We start from the raw sequence: 21,783 nt of genomic DNA, 5'->3' as shown, positions 1-21,783 counted from the left end.
TGTGCCTCCAATAAAGAAATCATCTCCATCTTCATTAAGTAGCTGTACAGAGTGACTCGAAATGTGACTGTTTCATGATTTATGACATTTGGTCTTGCTTGGTACAAGAGGGTGAAAGTAATCCGGGGGGGTTTGTCTGCTATAAAACGACTATTTAGACAGATTTGGATGTGAATTTTCTTGGATATTAACTCTACTGATCTAGGGCATGTGAGGATTCTGGCTGGTGAATCTTAAACCTTACATCTCTGGAGAGAAGTCTTGTTAACAGCCCTTTCTCCAGTGCAGTGTTGGGTTAAAGGTGTCCCAGCTTAGAGTTCTGTTTATTGGGTTATGTAGGAGAATTGTTATTTAGTTGCTTTTCAAGAACAGTTGATGCTCTGGGAATGTAAAATGTTGTACACCATCAGCCTTTCAATATTGTAGTAGCCCTGCTGTGTCCCATGCCAGTGTCACCCCCAGTGTGCTAGAGCTCAGTGTAAGGCAAAAATAGTGGAAATGAACAACTTTTTTGGATCCTTTTCCACTTATAAAATTAATCATTTTTACAGTGGCTTTGTGTGTTTTTCAGGTATAGGACTGGGTTTTTGTGGTAATGGTAGTTATATGCAATTTTATGCAAGTTGCTATGTTGTAACCATTTTTATTTCCTGCCCATCTTGAGGGCTCTGGAAGTTGAAGTGCAGTGTTTTAACTGTAATTTGGTTTCTTCCCCTTCCCCTGAGAGTCACAGTTATTGCCTAATTTACCTAAGAGGCCAATGATGGGAAAATGATGAATACTTTTAATATGCTAAGATAGGCAAAAACTTTCCAGCAACAGAGATAAAATAACCTGTAGTGTAAAACTTTGCATAATGTGTATTTTAATCCTGAGTGAACAAAGCAAAAGAGCAAGACCTGGCCTGTGATGATGAATTGTTGAGAACTGGGGTGTAGGTTTTGGGCTGATTGTGTGACCTGCTGTTGGGGACACTGGGAGAGTAAATAGTGAGATAATGGAGACAAAAAGCACTGGGCAAGAAAAGAGATGAATTGTTACTAGCTGAGAATAATCAGCCAAAGCAGTTTCAGAAGAAGAGATGAAAAATAATTGATGGGCCACAAAGCAGAAAGAAATAGTTCATCATGAAGTGTGTCTGCAGTGCTTGTCACTGCTCTTATGAGCTAAGCAATTTTTCTCATGACAGTTTAGTTTTTTATACATAGCTCATGCATTTCATCGTTGCTTGTTACAGCTCTGTTAAAGCCACAAGAAAGAAAATACTGTTCAGACCACCTCCTGAGTTCTAGAAAGTTCTGGTTGCATCCAGTAGTTTTAAGGAGAAGCAGCAGTGGTGATCATTTGTGGTTCTGAAATATTGATTACATATGTAGGCTGTTCTGCCACATGATTTATGTATCTGTACTACAGCCAGAATTATGACATTCCCCTGGAAGTTGCACAGAATGTTGCATTCTGTTGCCTTCATTAGAGTTGTTAAATTCAATAAAATGAGAGTAAATTTTGGAATTTCCAGAAGGACAGCATCTAGTGAAATATTGCATCTCCACTTACTGGCAAGTTTTCTTAGAGATTTTTGTTTATGATTAAAGCAGCATTGACATTGGTGAATTATTTATTTTTGTGACTTTTGGTTTGTTTGTTTGGGTTTTTTTTTTATATAGGTTGCTCAAGGAAGGAAATCACTGAACACTGGGAATGGCTGGAACAGAATTTGTTGCAAACTCTTTCAATCTTTGAAAATGAGAATGACATAAATACATTTGTCAGAGGAAAAATACAGGTAATGTATTACTATAAATGTTGTTAACGATAAATATGACTGTGGGAGGAAAACTGATGTGAATTTGAAACAAATTGGAGCTGGTAGTCCCCAAGCTGCTCTGCCTTTTTGAAGGAATGCCAGATGCTGAGTAGCAGCATGTGTGTAAAAATCAGGGAAACTGGAATAGTGCATGTGGCTTACAGCAGTGTGATTTTATTTAAAAAAACCTCATATAATTATATAGGCAGGGCTTAAGGCATTGTAACTTCTAAAATTAATTGCACTGTTGACTGTCTTAAACTTTGACAGTTGTCTGTGCAACTGTTTTTCCATTGCAAGGCTTAATTTAAATTTCTTTATAATGCACTCATACTGTCTCCTCCCCCTCTTCTGCATAGTTAAATCCTGTAGTACTGGCATTTACACTTCATATAGGTGTTAAGGGTTGCTGGTTCATTGATTTGGTTGCTTGCTGAGAAGTGGGAGTGTTGGTTTTCTCAGAATTTCTTTCTCTCTTTATAGGACAAATAATAGCTGTACTGGTGAAAAGTACTTTTTTCATGCTAAGAATTATCTAAAAATAAATACTTTGTTCAAAGATTGTAAGCAAAATTACTCTCTTTACTGGTGTGTGTTCAAAGTATTGCCTTTGTCTCATTCCTCTTTTAACATTTCATATAATGAGTCAGCTGTCTTATGAATCCCACAGTTGCTTTTGTTTTCCCAGTGTATGAGGTATGAGGGCTATAGATGGTCATGGAAATACTTTATATGTGAAGACATCTGTGTTTTGAAATGTAATCCTTGAGGAAATTGTTATTTCTTAGAGTTGGATGAATACTAAATATGAACAATGGTTCTCTGTCTTATACTCTGCTCTTCAAGTAAATATGGAGCAAGTTGAAGGCAAAAAGTCACAAAAAAGACAAAAATTGTATAACTTTGATATAAAAGATAATAGAGATGATTGCAAAGTAGATTGGGAAAATAAGCAAATAAAACAGAGCTTCAGTATGGAACAGAAGGAACCATAGTCTTTAAAAATGTCCAAAACCATCTTTTTAAAAATATCCAAAACCGTCTTTTCACCTGTTGCCTCTTCAAGTTTCATGAAGGTCATCTGCACCTGAAAGTGGGAATTTTTTGTCCATCCTATTAGTTAATCTAATTGAAGATTTCTTTTTTTTATTCTTCTTCCCCCACCTCCCCCTTTTGCTCTTCTATGCTCAAGGTCCAATAAGAGGGGTCATAGAAGTAAGTTAAAATTTTCCCTAAAGAACAACAGTTCCTTTTCTCCCTTTTATTTTTTTCCTTCCCTTAAGAAAAATTTCATGTGAAATCCTGTGTCTGTCTCCCCGTGAAGGAAGAAGAAAATACTGCAGATAATAGGTGCTTCACAGGGCTGTTAACAGTATTTGAGTTAGGATGGTTAATTTAAAACAAGGTACTGGCAAGTTTGGTGGCTTTTTAGGCATGGTAGGAGGTAAGGTCAAAACTTTTATTCATCAGAATAAAGTAAATAGCTACATAAGCCAAAGAGTGAGCAGAACAATAAGAGCTCAGTGAAAGACTTCCTTGGCATTGCAATAACTGTTGTGACCTGTGGCCTGGACAGCAATGGGAATCAGGATATCTGATAGCCCATGGCCACTAACAGGATGTGTCCTTTTTTCATTCCCTACCAGGGCATCATTGCTGAGTACAACAAAATCAATGGCATCAAAGAGGATGACGACACAGAAAAATTCAAGGAAGCCATAGTGAAATTTCACAAGCTGTTTGGGATGCCAGAAGAAGAGAAATTAGTGAACTACTACTCCTGCAGTTACTGGAAGGGGAAGGTTCCCCGTCAGGGCTGGGTGTATCTCAGCATTAATCACCTTTGCTTTTACTCTTTTCTCATGGGCAGAGAAGGTAAGTTTTCAGTGGAATGGTAATTTGTGCATCTAAAAATGTATCCTGTAGCTTGTTACTTTTCATGTGCTGATCATTCAGGGTACAAAGATACTGCTGAGGGAAAGAGAAGCAGGGAGCAATTCCCTGATTTGTCACACTGCTGAACTGTGTGCTTGTTCCTTTGTTTGTTTGGTCTTTCTCAAAGTAGTTCTCTGTAAAACAGTACTTGGCATTGTCTAGGGACATGGTTCACCTCGGGAGCTATGCCCAAAATGGAATAGGGACAAGATCACGCCAGTTCTGGCTTTCTCTTCTGCTCTTACACAATCCTCAAGTACTACTGTGCAGACTTTGCAACCTTAAATGACACATCTACATTTGTACAACACCAGAACATCAGAAAGGTTTCAGAGGAGCCCCAGAATAAAGAGCTGCATAGTGTGGATGCAACCAGTCTGCTCTACAGGGAGTTAATTCAAAGCATGCTGGAGGTGAACAATTCAGCAGTATTTGGTTTTGGGCAGTGGATCTGTCCTGGGATTGAGTCCCTGCTTTAAGGACATCACAGGTTCTGTCATGCCTGTAATATTTGAAACTTCTTACTGTATAAAAATAACACAAGCCTGTCTGATGTGCTTAGGCTGTGATGCTTTGCTTCCATAGGAAAAGAGGACATCAGAGTCTGAGCAAGTGCAGTGACAGTGATGAGTCATGTTAGCTCACCTAGCTTTGTAATGCTTGTATGGTGTTCTGTAAATAAAGTAAATGATATTTAAACTCTTTTATCTGCTGTTTGTCAGGTGATAGTGGTTTGTTTGTACAAACCTGGTCTATTTATGCTGTGCTCCCAACTTTTCAAGATGCAAGAAAAAGTCAGCTGAATGCATTTTATAGGAAGAGGAAGCTAAAAGCTCCTGAATATGCTTGTTTGTGTACTGAATCTTGTTTTTTTGTTTGTTTGTTTTGTTCAGCAAAGTTAGTTATCCGTTGGGTTGATATCACTCAGCTGGAGAAGAATGCTACACTGCTCTTCCCTGATATGATCAAAGTGAGCACAAGGTCAAGTGAACATTTCTTCTCAGTATTCCTTAATATCAGTGAGACATTTAAACTCATGGAACAGCTTGCCAATATAGCTATGCGACAGCTTTTGGACAATGAAGGATTTGAACAAGACAGGTCATTACCCAAACTGAAAAAGAAATCCCCCAAAAAAGTATCTGCTCTAAAACGGTAGGTAGCCCTGATTCTTACTCATTTGTTCCTCCTCAGTCCTTTTACTTGCAGGATTTTGTCCAAATGTTTTCTAATGTTGCAGCCATTTACTGTTACTCCAAAAGGAATGATTGATTCCGGCAGTGGTAAAATGTGAATAATTATTTAAATATAATTACTTGGTATCTTGTTGAAATAGGAAATATGTTTGAATAGGAACAAGTTGCAAAAATAAACTTACTTCAGCCAAATGCTCATTTGTTCAGAAGCTCTTCAGTGGATATCCTGACTGGCCACATTTTGGTATCTGTTGTAAAGCCATTTTATGTCAGTAGGGGAAGGTAATGAAGTAATGAATGTGTTGTTCAGAATTGTGTCTAGCATTCATCCTTGGTCTTATCACTGGAATAGAGAAATTACTCCAGATTATTAATTCTATATAGAATATAGTTTCGCTAACAGCAGTACAAAAATTGAAATAAAATTCTAAGGGATGAAAAGTTATCTGGAAAAATATTTCTTCTTCTTTTATATCATACTTGTTAGCTTGTTAGTTTCTCTTTCATTTTTTCTTTATATGTTGTTCGTGTTAGTGTGCCCTACAGAATTATAGCCAGTGCTTGTTTATAATTCTCATTACTTAGTGACATCTAACATGCATTATATCACTTCTGTTTGTCCTTACTGTGAGTGTTTTGCACTGAATGCATTATCAAGACTAAGTCTGGAAATCTTTAAAAACTCTGACCTTAAGGATTCCATAATGTGAATAAATAAACCTCAGAGAAGCATTTTTTTATTACTATTAGCAAAAAAAAAGAATCACTGTATATATTCTCAGAAAGTAGGGCTGAATATGAAAAGCTCACTCAGTCTTTCCTCTCTGAGAAGTAAGGATGAATGTCTGAGTCATTCATAGCAGACTTTTTTTTAAACGTAGTTTTAGAATCTTCCAAAAGAGAAGACTATATCTCCACTATACACAAATTATTTCCACTTTTTACTGTACACTCCTTACTTAGCTGAGTTACATGTTGCAGGTAACTTGCAATGATTTGCATAAAATACATCTTAAATGTATTATATGTTTCCTAAACCAAGGAAATCTTTCTGTGGGCTTTTTTAGGGATCTTGATGCCAGAGCTAAGAGCGAGAGATACCGTGCGTTGTTCCGACTTCCCAAGGACGAGAAATTAGATGGGCACACAGACTGTACGCTCTGGACTCCATTCAACAAAATGCATATTTTGGGTCAGATGTTTGTTTCTACAAACTACATTTGCTTTACTAGTAAAGAAGAGAACTTGTGCAGCCTTATTATCCCTCTTCGAGAGGTAAATATCTGTATTTTTAAATTTATAGGGCAAGTAATAAAGCAATATCCTGTTAGATATTTCAGCCTAGATTTGAATTTTTTTTATTTTGGTGGAGTTTTTTACTATTATTTATTTTTTGTTTGTTGATAGTTTTTGGAGAAAAACCTCTTTTCATCCTTTTAATCTCTTGTGAGCATACCATTCCAATGCATTCTAATTTAATGTCTAAATTAATTTAGTGACTGTGTATCTTAGTTCACAGTTCCTGCTACTAATGTTCACATGAAGTTTTTTCCATCAGTTTTCATAGCCCTTGTGAGTTCTTCCTCTCTCATAACTTGTATTCTGATTTACAGCCCAATTTTACATTTTTTGTGACTCACAGGGAGGAGTGGAGGGTGAAACTTCTTAGATTGATGAGTGGAAATTGTCTCAAAGAATCTGTCAGATTAAGATTTGCTTTTGTCAGTTGTAAAAAGATTCATAATCCTAAAGTTTTGAATTGTCTCTTCACACAGACTTATAATTGTTCTTGTATGTGGAAAATATTTGGTCAGTATTTTTCAAATTGCTGTGTTTTCCTTTTTAAAGCTGGTTACTTAAGGCAGATCATCAGTAAAAAGAGTTTGTTTAATGCAATAAAAAATAATTATATTGGGGAGTGTTTTTATTGTTGACTTGATTTGTGGGTTAATGGAAAGTTGTGTTAAGTAAGTTTTGGAAGTAGGAGCAAAACTGATGTAACCAAGGTCAGTTTGGCTTGACTGAAGAACCAGAGGATATTTCAAGGCACTGTTTTCCCTCACACATCATTACTTGTTCAGAAACTTTGCAGTGCAGCTTCTCAGCAGTTGGTTACAATGACTTTGGGTATTTGGGATGAGGCATTCAATTATGGTTGCACGGTTTGTCTGAAAATCAAAGGGGATGGCAGTCCTGCAGGTAAAGTGGTGGAGGAGGAGTCAAAGGCTTTGTTTAACAGGACCTCTTTTCCTGGATGCAGATTCAGCAACTGCTTTTGATAGCCAGTCACAGCAGCACAGGATTCAGAGCAGCTCTAAAGCTGTAAGAGAGAAGTAGCTGATGGAATGAGTGCTTCTGTGTGAACAGCTTCAAATCTCAGCACCAGCAAGGAGAGCAGTAAACCAGGGGGTAGTGCCAGTTCTCAGAGCAATTGATCAGTACCATTAGTAACTAAAGGAAAGCTTTCTATTTAATTAAAGCTTTGGGTTAAACCCTAAGGTGATTCCAGTGTTCTGTAATATCCTGGAGGTGTTTTGACGGGTGAGACAACAGCAAAGCATTGATCCACAAATTATGGTGGGGAATTATACTTTTCAGTGGCTGACTGCACCTTCAGCAGGTGCCCTCTCCAAGACAAAGCACTTCAGATGTGTGTGTGTCTCTGCTGAGTAGGAAATAAGTGGATATCAACTCTCATTAGAGCAGAGCTATAATTAAGCTTGCCCTAATAATGTCTGTTCTATGCCTTTAGAACTTGTCTGTCTTTTGTGCTGATTGTAGTCAAACAGTTTTTAAGTGGAGCAGAAAACATAGGGGACACTTTTTAGCTAACTTCAATATGCTATTAGTGAAGTCCTTTAAGTTAACAAATAACTAGTAGTTTAATAATAACAATAGCTGGTAGATTTGTAGTTAAGAGAAAAATAAAAGAGAAGTGGTTTAGCACCTGAGCAGTGCACTGCAGTCTTTAAGTCTTCAAAGAGAATGCATGAAAAATGGTTACCCTACCCATTTAGCTAGAGAGCTATTCATATTATAGTACTTATGTCCTACCATTGATTTCTGTTTTTAAGAGGGTTAAAGGAGCAAAAGTAAAAGTCCTAGCAAAACTTAATTTCTGTTCTGAAGGCAGTAAGTCAGTTTTCATTACATGAGAAATCATCTGAAGTCATAAAAGCAGTGGTTAAAAGTATTTACAATTGTGATTTGTGTTTTTTTTCAATTTGTTAACTGCACAAACTTGATGGATTTATATGTTTTTAAGGCTAATGTTTAGAACACAGAGCTATTATATAATTCATCAACAGTGTATGTATGACTTGTCCCTGAGATTTCTTTGTTTCAATGTGCTTCACCAAAACCTCAGGGAGCTCTTCCCTGTACTCAGTAGATTGTGCTGTGAGTACTGTTTACAGGTTGGAGTTCAGTGAGGTTAGTGACCATTTCCCTAGCAACTGAAGGCCAAACAGAAGCCTTCACCTCACAAAGTTAGATATTTTCCTTTGTAAGAGATGACCTGGGATGAATTTCCCTTTGTTAGTTCCTGTGTACTTTGAAAATAGAGTCAAAATAACATTGTGCAACGGTTTTTCACAGTATGCAACTATAATACAGTTGTGGAGGAGCATCATCTCAAAAATTATTTATTCACAAGTATTGGCAGTAAGGTAGGCCAAGGTTTTTGTGGGTTCAACGTGTGCTGACAATGTTAGGAAGCAGGAGAGGGATTTGGAAGTCCTACGAGAAAGCTGATAATTTGTATCCCACAGATTGAATTTTGTTTTACTGATTCTATTAAAATATGACCTGAGGAAAATCAACTAAGTAGTGCAGGGGAGTTTTGATGGAAAATGTACTGAAACCAGTTGTTTGAGGGATTACAGCCTTCATCTTTCAGGCTTGTAAGCCCTTGCATGCAAACCATGTTTTCTGGCAAAGGAGTGTCCATAGGGATTTGATATATGGGTGGAAGGAGCATGGGTTTATTGTATTTAGGTGGTTTCTTACACCAAGAAGCTTGATTAAGTAAATATCTTAAGCTGTAGCAACTGTTCCTTCCTAGGTGACAATAGTGGAAAAGGCAGACAGCTCCAGTGTGCTGCCCAGCCCACTGTCAATCAGCACGAAAAACAGAATGACATTCCTCTTTGCCAACTTGAAAGACAGAGACTTCCTTGTGCAGAGGATTTCAGACTTTCTGCAGCAAACCACTTCAAAAATATACTTGGATAAAAATATTTCTGGAAGCTATATCAGCTCAGATGATGAGGTATGTGAAGGAACATGAATAATTTACTAGGAGGGGATTTTAACTGGTGTGGGGAGAGGAAACACCTTTAAGTTTTTGTGAAGCTATTGAGAAACTGGAAGCTGTTTCATTATTTTCTACTGGTTCAATTTCTGTTACCATATGTGTTTGTTAACATGTATAAATTTTTAAGTCAAGTGAAGTAAAAAGTCTAGACACTGGCTCATCTTTATGCCTGTACTGCTTGTGACTTATTTCTACAGGTGTTTACAAGGTCAAGTAGTTTAATTTCTGCCAGCCCTCACAAAAGCCTGAGCTCTGAGTCGGAGGGAGAGCGACAATTCAACCTCAATGATAATGGCATTCCAACAGCAACTCAAGCTCTAATGACAATGTATCGGCGCAGGTCACCCGAGGAGTTCAACCCTAAGCTGGTAAAACACACCTCTGAGTGCTCCACCTGACTGGAAAGGCTGTTAAATTATGTTTGCCTCAAAACCCATGTTACTGACCCAGAAGGATTTCATTCTGGCAGACAGTTTAGAAGAGGCAGTGTTTTTCACAGAAGCAAAGGCATGAACATGTTGTTTTACCAATACAAATAATTTTACTACATAAAAGCAAAGTTGGATGTAATTCCAGGAGAGGTTGTATTCCTGCTCTTAAGTATAACTGCTTCTCTTAACAGCAAGGTCTGCTGGCATAGAAACTAGGAAATGGGAGGAGGCAGCCCATTAAGAAGGTAACTGGACTGTAGCCAAGTTATTTCTTGCTCACTTGTAAGGTTAGGGTATTACAGGCTTTTTGGCACTCAAGATTTTAGTGGGTCAGAGTGTTAGAAAGAGAAGTTGCGTCTTTATGCCTGCCTTTCTTTGCTTTTAGGCCAAGGAGTTCCTGAAGGAGCAGGCCTGGAAGATTCACTTTGCTGAATATGGCCAAGGCGTGTGTATGTATCGTACAGAGAAAACAAGAGACCTTGTGCTAAAGGGCATTCCAGAGAGCATGAGAGGGGAACTTTGGCTGCTCTTTTCAGGTGGGTTTTCCTTTGAATTTGTCTGTGGGATACAAGCAAAAGCATGGGGGAAGAAAGGATTTCAAAAATGATTAAAGGTACACATAATAAGTGTTGGAAGATCTTTGGGGTAAGTAAAGCTGTGCTTGTTAGCAGGCTCCAGACAAGTTTAGACAAGATTTCTGTTCTGACTGGCAAATACCCTTTCTCAAACAGGCTCCCATGATTAAGGAAGAATATATAAAAACCAGAATACACACTCTGTAACCAGAAGCCTTCTGGTTTAAGGGCCTTCTAGATGTTCAGCAACCAGCAAGTCTAATTCCCACTTATTAAATAATTTCTGGATCCAGTTAAGCTTTTGGGCTTAACAGCAATTGTTGCAAGGAATTCCAAAGTTTAGGCATGTTGCATGGAACCACTCTTTTTTCTTGTTGACAGTGAAAAAAAACCCTACTCTAACATTTTCTTAGGTGCTTCTGTTGTGTGAAAAATGGTGAGAAAATATTTGTCTGGGATTCTGTGTCATAAAAGCATTCTATAGATCTGTGTACAGAGCACTTATGCTTATGATATGACCCTTTATCTGATGACCTAATGCTTTCAAGTTTGTTTTCTATTTCTTCCCTAGTAATGCATAGTCATGTACATTTTCTCTTTGCTGCTGGACACTAAGGAAATGTTTTCAGAAGGTACATGCAGGAAGTCACAGCTCTGTTTTGTGTCCTATTAACAGCTAACAGTTTGGACTAATTTTCACTGTGCATCTATAATTCATGTTTTCTGTGTAGATTACTTTGTGCTGTTGACACTTGATTTTGTTTCTGAAGAAGTTGTAAAGCCAGTAGTGAAATCTCATAGCACCTCTGTGAGCAGACAGTGGTATCCCTAAGGCTGAGTCTCCTGCCCAAGATGACAGAGTCATTTTCAGAAGTGGGTATAGAACTCATGAGTTTCTGTCCCTGCTATGCTTTTGGCTGACATATCATGCTCTCTGCAGCCAAACATTAATCTGCTCTGTCCTCAGGGTGAGCAGCTTTCTCAGAGACAAGTTTTGAGTTATTTAGGATAACCAAACCCACAGCCAGCTGCAGAGGGAGCTCATGACACCATGTGACTGCACAGTTGGTTTGTTCTTCATGCCTCCTGTTTTGTTCTGGCTGAGAGAGATTTTAACCTCATTATAAAATGCCTGTAGAGAAGACAGGAAGGGATGATAATCACCAAAGCACATACATTTTTTTAATCACCTTTAAAGAAATAATATTTTTATATTTGCTTTTGAAATTCTTGGCATTCGGAAGGGAACGGGAGCAGATCATCATCCTGGAATACTATACCTGCTAAACCTTCTGTTTTCTCCTGGTTTTAATACTGTTCTCCTACTCCTAGGAGCCATTAATGAAATGGCCACTCATCCTGGCTATTATGAGGACCTAGTGGAGAAATCAATGGGAAAATACAATCTTGCTACAGAGGAGATCGAGAGGGATCTGCACCGCTCCCTTCCAGAGCACCCTGCATTCCAGAATGAGATGGGTATTGCTGCTTTAAGGAGAGTCTTGACAGCTTATGCTTTCAGAAATCCAAATATAGGATATTGTCAGGTAATTGAAATGCCCTGCACTCCTTCAGTTTCTGGAATTCCAGTTCTTCCCTTGCAGTCCTGTTTCTTCAGTCATGTGCCTGAGGGTTTGGCTGTGTGAAGCACACTGAGGTGTGGTTGGTGCTGTGAGCTCACACCTCAGTGCTGCAGAGAGGCAGAGGGATGTCACACAAGGACCTGCTCTAAGAGCAGGATTAGCAGCATACATTGAGAGATGTTTTCTGTAAGCATATTTTCTGCTCATCAATCTAGAAACTGGACAGAAGTTAACAGAGCTGTCTACAGAAAATTACAATAGACCTTGAAAAAAGGTTATTTTTTTATTAACAAAGAATCTCCTCATATCCAAAACATTTTGTGTTAGCCTTAATTTTTTATCTATTTTTATCTATCCATCATATAATGAATTCCGTGTAATAGTTATAACCCTCCAGAACCTCCTTTCCTCTTTCATTGATGCCATGCCATTATTCAAAATAATGAAAAGAAATAAAACCAAAAAACCAAGCAAAAAACCTCCAAACACTTGGCAAAAAATAAAGCATCCTAGGAGATGTATCACTGTGAGTCCCAGCCATATATCTGTGGAGTTAATGCTGACCCCAGTTCATGGTTTTGAGGTTTTTATGCCCATAATTCAAGTCACTTCAGTTTCTGGTCCTAAATTATTCTTTCTCACTGTATAATTTTGGTTTATCACCTGGGCCTGTTTTTTGCCTTCCTACATACTTTTGCAAAGAGGAAACTTAAATTCATTAGTATTAAGCATGATTAATGTCTGACTGTTAAGACTTTTAGATGCAGCATGAATAAGTACAAGCAGGTCTAACAGATACCATCATAAATTAATTATTAACACATGTGGTACTAAGTAATCCCTACTACATTTGTAAATATTATTTAACAGAGGAGCAGTAGAAAGGCATTTCAGTTCTGGTCCCTAAAGTTGTCACAATAATCAATAACCTTGAGATTTGGTTCAGCTACAGTGAGAATTCAGGCACATCACCAGTGCTGTGGGAGGTGTTTTGGCTGCACCAGACTCAGATTCCCCAAGAGCACCTATGGCAGAATACAGGAACAAGGATACTTGCAGATCTGAGTCAGCCTTTGATTGGAAAGAAAAATCTTGATTTCTTAAAAAAAATCTGCAACACAAAACCCACCAATGCAAAATAACTCACCAAAAAGCCCCAGTGAAACAACAACAAAACTAAAGAGAAACCTTACATTTTTTTGTGATTTGAGGCTTTCTTAAGTCTATATTTAAGCTCTGGGAAACACTGCTGTTTTTACAGGGAAGTACTTGAACAGTTTGGGATCTTCAGGGAGAGATGTAGCTAATTTCCTAAGCACTTACCTGCCCAGGTACAGTGCTAGATACTGAATAATGATATTTCCCTTTCTTCTAGGCTATGAATATTGTCACTTCAGTGCTCCTCCTTTATGCAAAAGAGGAGGAAGCATTCTGGCTGCTGGTGGCTCTGTGTGAGCGTATGCTGCCTGACTACTACAACACAAGAGTTGTTGGTATGCTATGGGGATGTTTTTGAAATGACATTACAAAAAATAACCACATTAACTGGTGTTATTTTTACTGAAACAAATATATGGGTAGATGCATCTGTGCATGCTAGTGACAGGAAAGCTTGCTCAGGAGAATAAAGGCAATTTCCTGAAGAGGTAATGTTCTGGTCAATAGTTTATCACTTATTTAGGATCAGATGGCATTCTAAAGTGGGCTTAAGCAAAGTAGATTTTTAAGAAGAGATGGCAGGCTAAAATTTGAGTCTTAGATGATCCAGTTAGCTGATTAACGTAAGGTGGAAACAGGAGCTTTAGCAGTTTGCAGTAGAAGTCTTTGTGCCTGTACCTCTGATGTGAAAGGGCACAAGTAGCAAAAACTGTTGTCAGATGAGCTTCCTTGTGTATGTGGAAGAGAATGACTTCAACTTATCATAGAATGTGCTTTTACTATATCTCACAAATATTTGAGATGCTCAGCCTTAGAAGCTATTCTTCCTGGCCTGGTTAAAACTGATGTTATGGCTTGGGAATGTATAATATGAGGTTCTTTTGAAGTAAATCTGAACCCTCACAGTCAACCTGGCCTCATTTAACAGGTGATGCTGAGGTCTTACTCCAATTAGTAATGGTAATATCAGTAATAGTATTATTGAGCAATGGTAATATTAGCCAATGGTAAAATCAAGCTATTTAACTTCTGCAGGTACTAGACCAAATTAATCCTTTTTTGTTTGTTATGGAGTGTATAATTAAAAGAGAAAAGAACTTATTACAGTTCGATTTATCTGTATAGTTCAGTAGTGTAATGGAATCTGTTACTCATTTGAAAGTGAGAAAATGTGTGTAAGCACTGTGCAAAATATTCTTAGGTTTTTTGTTTATATACATAGAATATATAGATTTTTTTTTCTTCCCCTAAGTGGCAATGTATCAGTTGGTCCTGAATTAATTCAACCTTATTTATCTTCAACAGGGGCATTGGTGGATCAGGGTGTCTTTGAAGAGCTGGCTCGTGACTACATTCCACAGCTTTATGACTGCATGCAGGACTTGGGTGTGATCTCTACCATCTCCCTGTCCTGGTTCCTCACTCTTTTCCTCAGTGTAATGCCATTTGAAAGTGCTGTGGTAGTTGTGGATTGTTTCTTCTGTGAAGGAATAAAGGTGATATTTCAGTTAGCACTCGCTGTCCTCGAAGCTAATGTAGACAAGCTGCTTAACTGTAAAGATGATGGAGAAGCCATGACAGTCTTGGGAAGGTATTTATTACAGAAAATAAAGTATCTTCGTGTTTGTTTGGGTTTTTTGCTTGCTTTTCTGATGGGTATTCTATGTTGAAATACTAAATTTAAACCAGTACCATATATGTAAGTTTTTTACATGCTTGTAGTCCCCTTTCATCCACATAAGGTACTCCTTATATTATTTCAAAATAATGCTAAGTCACCAACAAGATGTAAATTGTTCTTTCAAGAAATTAAAATCAACTTCCCAAACCTGGTTATAGAAATTTAACTTGATTCATTGTTTTTGTGGATTACATGAGTTTTGTTACTTCAGCCTGCTACCTTTCAAATGTTACTAAGAAAAAGCCCTGATTTTTTCAAGGAAAATTGTTTTGGGAATAAACTAAGTAGGACTCAGAAGAATTAGGTAGGGTCTTGAATAAATAGGTTTCAGTGGAACAGGATGATGACACAGAGTGGCTTGAGTCACTTAATCAGAACTAATGCTGCTGAGTGTAACCTGATTCTCTTGTGCTTGGTAGTGGTGTTTAGTTTTCAAGATGCTACTGGAATTTTTTCATAATAAATTTCAGTAGTGTAACCTTAACTATTCCTAGAGAATGGCTTGATCACTTTTACATATAATAAAAATGTAACCTGTATGCTGTTAACCCTCAGAAAGGAGGGCATGCAAATTTATCTTGGGTTTTTAATTTCTTTATTTTTTTTCCCCGCCAGATATTTGGACAGCGTAACTAATAAAGACAGCACTCTTCCTCCCATTCCTCATCTTCACTCCCTGCTCAGTGATGATGTAGAGCCTTATCCTGAGGTGGATATCTTCAGGCTAATCAGGTCTTCCTATGAGGTAGGGTAAGATTTCTTAACAGGAACTTGCCAACACACACGACTTGTGCTTCACACAGGAATTTGATACTCTGTAGTTTGGCTTTGCTTGAAACAGAAAGACGTGAAAGAAATGCAGACTCATCTGAGAAGGCTGAAATGGAGCAAGGAGAAGGAGTTACACTTTTTGCTCCTTTTAACCAAAACTTTTAAGTTGAGTTATTTCATAGAGAAGTCTGGGGCCACAAAGGAGAGCAGCCCACAACCAAAGGTGATTTACAAACAAAAGGCTGAACTTCTAACTTGAAAAGAGTTGATTTTCATTTAAGCATTTTTGTGTTTTTCCAAACTGGGATAGTAGTGAAATCTTTGTGATTTCAGAAGGCCTTTGTATTATTAGTGAAACTTAGTTTCTTTTGCCTCTCATTGTCTTGAAAGTACTGATTGTGACCATGGGCCACTGCATTCTCTACTATCACCAAAGCTAAAAAGAAAAAAAGTTAAAGTGAAAGGAGCTGGTAATAACTGATATCTATTAAAGGACAGGACAAAGCCTGCAAAACTAGCTAAAATCTGCAGACTGGTTTAATTGTCCTTAGATTTAAAAAAAATAATCAGTTAAAATATCTCTGATGGTTACACTAACATACCCATATTTTATAAAAATTAAGGAAAAACTGTGAAGATTTTTTTTGTCCTTAATTTCCATTATTCTCTTCCATTGACATGTAGGGTAAATGAGTAATTTTAGTTCAGGAAGTCAATTTATACTTAGCAATAGTTTTCTCAAAGGCACTTCCTATGCCCCTAAACCCCCCTTGCTTCAACATACCACATTTAATAAGAAAGCAGGCAGTCCTTGGTGTATTCTGTGCTGAAGGGAAAAGCGTATGAGGGTAGATGGATGCTTGGTGGATGTCAGAATGGCCAGGAAGGCATTTATGTGAAGTTGTGTTTCCCTTGCATTTTTTCCATTTTCCTCATCATGAAGACTGCTTGCTTAACTGCTCTAAAATGAATAACTTGACTCTGTGCAGAGCTAGTCTGTCTTTTTGGGGCTTCTGCAGCACAGAACCTTGTATTTCCTTCTAGGTGAATAACCAACTACACTTCAGTATAATCAGGCAAAACAAATAGCATGGGGAGTGAGGAGCCATGAGGAAAACCAGGAGCTGGTTGCAAAGAGAGAATCAGTTTCAGGAGAGTTGCTGTTAATTTTCATTTTTTTTAACCCAACAATTCTTTAGTAAACTATTAAGATTCAAAAACTTTAGGGCATCTATTACTCCTGTTACATTTCTTGATGATTTATGTGCACTCAGGGCTGGGATCTCACTGATAGCTTTGTTACAGCTACAGAGAATGAAATAGCAACTAAATGAGCATATTTTTGTTATTTTTTAGAATTTAAACTGCTAGGAGTACTTGCTGGGTAACCATATATTCTTAAACTTGTAGACATTTATCATTTAAAAATAATAGGAAGACTTATAGCTGAAGAAAACATTTTTTTGGAGACCTTTGCCCTCCTTTAAGCATACACACACCACCCACAAGGAGAAGGGAAAACTTTGTCACTCCTAGACTGTTCTATGATATTTGTTATGGAAAGGTGATGAATCTGAGAGCTTGATAGTACTTGCAAAGGCACAATATCTGAATTGTTTTATGAAGACCTGCTTTCCATCACGCTCTGACACTGTCCAGCTCTTAGGTCATCATGTCAGATGCATATATGAGAAGTCTCCAGAGAAAGTTGAAAGGATGCAGAAGAATTTCTTGGTAAATAAGTGGTTAGCACCCCTCTCTGTGATGATACTAAGCAGACTTTCTACTTTCAAAGAAGAAACCATCTTTAAATAAGAGAGTATACAGAACAAGTGCATTTCAGACTGCCAGTACTTTCTAAATTTACTGAAAATAGCTTTTAGTAAGAAATCTTTTATCCTTTCATTCATGACATAATGATTATAGCAGAAGTGACTGAAATAATGCATAATAGCTGCAGTTTTAAAAGCCTGTGCATAACTCACTAGCTGTCTGTGGAGTGTAGATTCACAATCAGAGCTGTATGTGTTTAACTCATTTAATTTGTGTGTTAGGGGGAAAATAGGCCTTCAACACTTCAGCTGTGTGTACAGTGGTATCTGGATCTTGGCTGTTTTAAATAAAGAGCTGACACTGAAAGGTGTGTGCTGTGGAAAGGTTTGTTACAGTTTTGACCTTGAACAGGTGACATCCTTCCAACAACTCCTTGCACCATTTGAAACTTAGCATGGACAAAAGACCATTCCCAGAAGGTAGTCACCTGCAGCCTTCCTTTTTTGTAGACTATGTGAGTTTTATTTTTGTGGAAGTGAACAGACCTCCTTATTTGGCACCCAGACCAGTGAATAAACTCTGATTAGGATAGGAATAGGTGTGGCCTCAGAGTCACAAAAGATCTACTTTTTCAAGGTTTTGTGACCTCTGTGATGCTTGATATTAATGAATGTTTATCTACATTCCATTTTTGCCAAAAGACTTCTTTATTTGCAAAATACTCACAAGTGCATGAAGCATCTTTTTACTCCCAAGGTACCTGATAAAGGTGAACACCTTTATAGATACATGCAGCTTTAGCATTAGTTTCATTTTACAGGAATTATAAATACATCTTGTATGAAAGTGTGTTTGTGCCACCCCTTTATGCTTTTGCATGTGTTGTAGTTGATGTCCTGCTGATCATCTGTGTGTTCCTAAGTGTGTGGATTTTGAATGCCAAGAAACTTCTGCCTATAATACTTCTACAAAAGTGAATCTTAGGGATTAGGCATTCCTCTGCATATGAAAACATGGAATATTATTCCTAATAGCTTTTCCTCCTATGATGCTTTTGTAGTGTGTGCAGGAGCTCCCTGGCACTGTGATGTGCATTATGAAAATAACTTCTGAAAATAAGACCTTGGGTATTAAAGGGAATGTTTTCCTAGAGGAAATTGCATTCTGCTGCTTGGTTTCAGATCCTCAGAACGTAAGGACTGCTGTACTGTCTCAGCCATTAGAGATCCAGTTGGTTTAATATCCTCTTTCTGTTGTGATTATGAGACATTCCAGGACAAGCTGAAATAAAACTCTGCAGGAGGACTTACAAAACAATCTATTCACAGGTCTGCCAAGCAAGAAGTTTCTAGCTACTGAGATTACAGTTTGAAATGAGAGAGTTTAAAATTGAATAAAGACCTTTCAAATAAAAATAAGTTCTTGGGAAAAATAAAATCTTGTGATATGTTCCTAAAGTCCTTGTAATTTTGTAATGTGTTAGAAAAATCTATTAACAGCAGTTTCGTTTGTGGTACATCATGTAACTAAATTAAAAGCAAGCTAAATATTCTGAATATTAATACACAATCATTTACTACTTTTTCTCTTTTAAGAAATTTGGAAGTATCCGAGCAGATTTAATTGAACAAATGAGATTCAAACAAAGACTGAAGGTCATCCAAACCCTCGAAGATACTACAAAGCGTAATGTGGTCAGTACTGAAATAATCTTCTTTGCAAATAATGAGTTCAGTCAGTTTCTGAAGTTTTTAGCTTTTCAGTGAGACATGGATTTCAGGTCTGTAACTGTTCATGTTGTGTTTCAAAAGGTGCGAACTATTGTGACTGAGACTTCTTTTACTATCGATGAACTGGAGGAGCTGTATGCACTTTTCAAGGTAAGGTGAAGATAAGATCATGTGCTCCAGGAAGTTTAATGTTCATTTTTGATGTGGGACTCTGTCTTTTCTAAGCACCAGGTCAAATCTGTCAGTTGTTATTGGGTATATTGATACACACTTGAATTAGCTGCTGTATATTGATATACAAAACAAACTCAAGCAGTTTTTAAAATATTGGGAAAGATTTCATTCACCACTTGATGCAGATACTAAAAAAAGTGTATGCAAAATAGAAAATTGGATAGAGGCTTTTGATCAGTCATTAGAAACGAAACATGTCTCTCTCTACCTGATCCAAATTTTGGAATTTATCACAATGATTCTGTATCTCAGACAGTTCATACTTTTGTATTGCAATAGCTGGTTTTTGCCTTTGTTAATACTTTAATGCATTACATAGGAATTTAATGTCACAAAGTGTGGTGTGTCTTTGTAAGTTGGTTGTACAACAATGCCATTAGATTCAGAATTTGATGGTGAGCATTTAAATATGTTAGCTTCACCTTCATGCACAATGTTTTAAAACAAGTTATTTTCTTCCTCTGTTTTGTTATAATGAATTTTTTTTCTTAATATGATGAAGAATTTACTTCCTTTTAATTTCCCATCTGTAATGACAAGTCCAAGTTGTCCAAATTCTGCAGTGTCTTCTTTCAGTCTTTTCCTCTCAATCTTTTTCTCTAAGCTTCTGAATTGTTTTGAATTAGATTCTGCCAAAATCAGCTCCACAAACCCCACTGACTTCAGTAAGACTGAAAGAATGGTACATTATTCAGTATTTTTGAGAGTCTACAAAAACATTAAAAATATTTTCATGTGATTCAAGATTAAATAAAGATTTCATGAGACTTCTGACTTGACTGCATGAGGGTGCAAGGGTGACTTAGCACAGCAAGCCTGTGAAGACACAGCTCTATCCAAAGCAGATATTTCATGTTTCATCTACCTAGAAGGCAGGAAAAGTTTTGCTTTATCTTCTTTTTTTTTTAATATGGAGGGATACTTTTTTATGCTGGTTAGAGTAAAAACCTCTTCCAGCAGTGGAAAGGCTGGATAAATCGAAATGCATCGGTTATCATGCATTGTTTTAAGAATGCATGTGGAAGAGTTGTTTGGAATGTTTTTTTATCATGGAGAGCAATGTTTATAGAGGTGCTGACAATCTCGTGGTGTTTGCCTTCTGTTCAGGCAGAACACCTGACGAGCTGCTACTGGGGAGGAAACAGCAACGCCACGGAGCGGCACGACCCCAGCCTGCCGTACCTGGAGCAGTACCGCATCGACTTCGAGCAGTTCAAGGGCATGTTCGCCCTCCTCTTCCCCTGGGCATGTGGAACTCACTCGGATATCTTGGCTGCCCGCTTGTTCAGGCTGCTGGATGAGAATGGAGATCTGCTCATCAACTTCCGGGAATTCGTCTCTGGACTAAGTAAGGAGGATCCTCAGCGTTTTCAAACTAACGTGACAAACCGGTTTGTTTCTGCTCAGCTCATTTTGTCATACCTGAGACAGTGGTTCCCTCTGCAGTTTCGGCTGGGCTTAGTAGGTGAATCTGTATTAGCCAGGCAACACATGAACAGATCTGTCAGGATCTGAAGATATTACTGACTGCTAACTCTCAGCACAAAAATTGACTGCAGCACGGGTGCTTAATGGTGTATTTCCCCTAGGCATAGCTAGAATGTGAGGTACTACTTCTGTTGCTTCTGCAACCAGGTTCAGTAACCAAGACTGCAGAAAGCAGTTTGGAAGTCTCCTGAAAAGATGGAAGTGAGGGTGCAGGTCAGAGAGGGATGCTGAATGGTTTTAGTCTTGAAGAAAAAGATTTCAGGATATGAAAGTCAACATCACAAGCCCCAGGATTAACATGAGGAAGCAAAGATGAGGCAGGAGCTGGCCACTCCTTTTTTAAACATTGCAGGAGTTGTTTGCTCTAAGTTACCAACATCTCACCGTCTACCATATGTCATTTCATGGCAACCTGGAATTTACTCAAGCTCCACATTTTGATGCTTTTTGAGAGTGAAAAGGTTTCCCAGTCTGGCTTTCAGCAATTCTTTGTAACAGTATGTTACAAACCTCTGTACAGAAGTAGTAGCACCTGTTCTGTTGTAAGTGCAAAAATGGCTGTGACAGTAAAACTGGCTGCACACCTCCCCTTCACACCACCCAAAAAAATCCCAGTGCTTCCCATGATGCAGTGATTTGTATTTGCAGTACTATTTGCCAGGTAACACTCAATGGCCTTTTGAGGACCCAGGAATTAACTACTCTTCCAGTTTACAGGATGCTGTTAGGAGCAGTTAACCAGCTATTGACTGAGACATGTTTTGGAACCAATAATGAGTAATAAGAGCAAGGGCCAGTCTTGAGCACTGTGAACAGAAATAAATGTAAAATGCACAAATATGGCTATAAACCAACATGACTGAACTAAATATTTCAATGGGCAAAGCAATCAAAAATACTCATTCTGAAAATTCATTTTTCAGAAACTAAGCCCAGTGTGGTGTGATTTGAAAACTTTTTTTCTCCCTAAAAATCAACCCTGCTGACCCCTTCTCATTGAGAAGCACGTGGGTGGTAGGAAGGACAACACAGTCAACAAAAGAACAATGGAGCTGTTTGAGCATATTTCACCATGACCCAGGACTTTTAATAATTCCATTTCTTTT

General features: G+C 37.8%; 1 protein-coding gene across 1 annotated transcript in view; it reads left to right on the top strand.

Moving 5' to 3' along the window:
* Window positions 1-21,783, top strand: part of TBC1D9 (TBC1 domain family member 9) — a 45,638-nt gene that overhangs the window by 16,346 nt on the left and 7,509 nt on the right. The window contains exons 3-16 of the mRNA XM_033059920.2: window positions 1,668-1,786; window positions 3,454-3,682; window positions 4,636-4,897; window positions 6,006-6,213; window positions 9,002-9,208; window positions 9,451-9,621; window positions 10,070-10,220; window positions 11,592-11,806; window positions 13,218-13,335; window positions 14,306-14,591; window positions 15,297-15,426; window positions 18,821-18,919; window positions 19,037-19,105; window positions 20,297-20,537. Of these exons, the coding sequence (XP_032915811.1) occupies window positions 1,668-1,786; window positions 3,454-3,682; window positions 4,636-4,897; window positions 6,006-6,213; window positions 9,002-9,208; window positions 9,451-9,621; window positions 10,070-10,220; window positions 11,592-11,806; window positions 13,218-13,335; window positions 14,306-14,591; window positions 15,297-15,426; window positions 18,821-18,919; window positions 19,037-19,105; window positions 20,297-20,537 (2,505 nt within the window). The remainder of the gene's footprint in view (window positions 1-1,667; window positions 1,787-3,453; window positions 3,683-4,635; window positions 4,898-6,005; window positions 6,214-9,001; window positions 9,209-9,450; window positions 9,622-10,069; window positions 10,221-11,591; window positions 11,807-13,217; window positions 13,336-14,305; window positions 14,592-15,296; window positions 15,427-18,820; window positions 18,920-19,036; window positions 19,106-20,296; window positions 20,538-21,783) is intronic.

This window comes from Catharus ustulatus, chromosome 5, assembly GCF_009819885.2.
Source record: "Catharus ustulatus isolate bCatUst1 chromosome 5, bCatUst1.pri.v2, whole genome shotgun sequence".
NCBI classification, from domain to species: domain Eukaryota; kingdom Metazoa; phylum Chordata; class Aves; order Passeriformes; family Turdidae; genus Catharus; species Catharus ustulatus.
The sequence above is the reverse complement of the archived record's forward strand: the minus strand, read 5'-3'. Positions and strand labels throughout refer to the sequence as shown.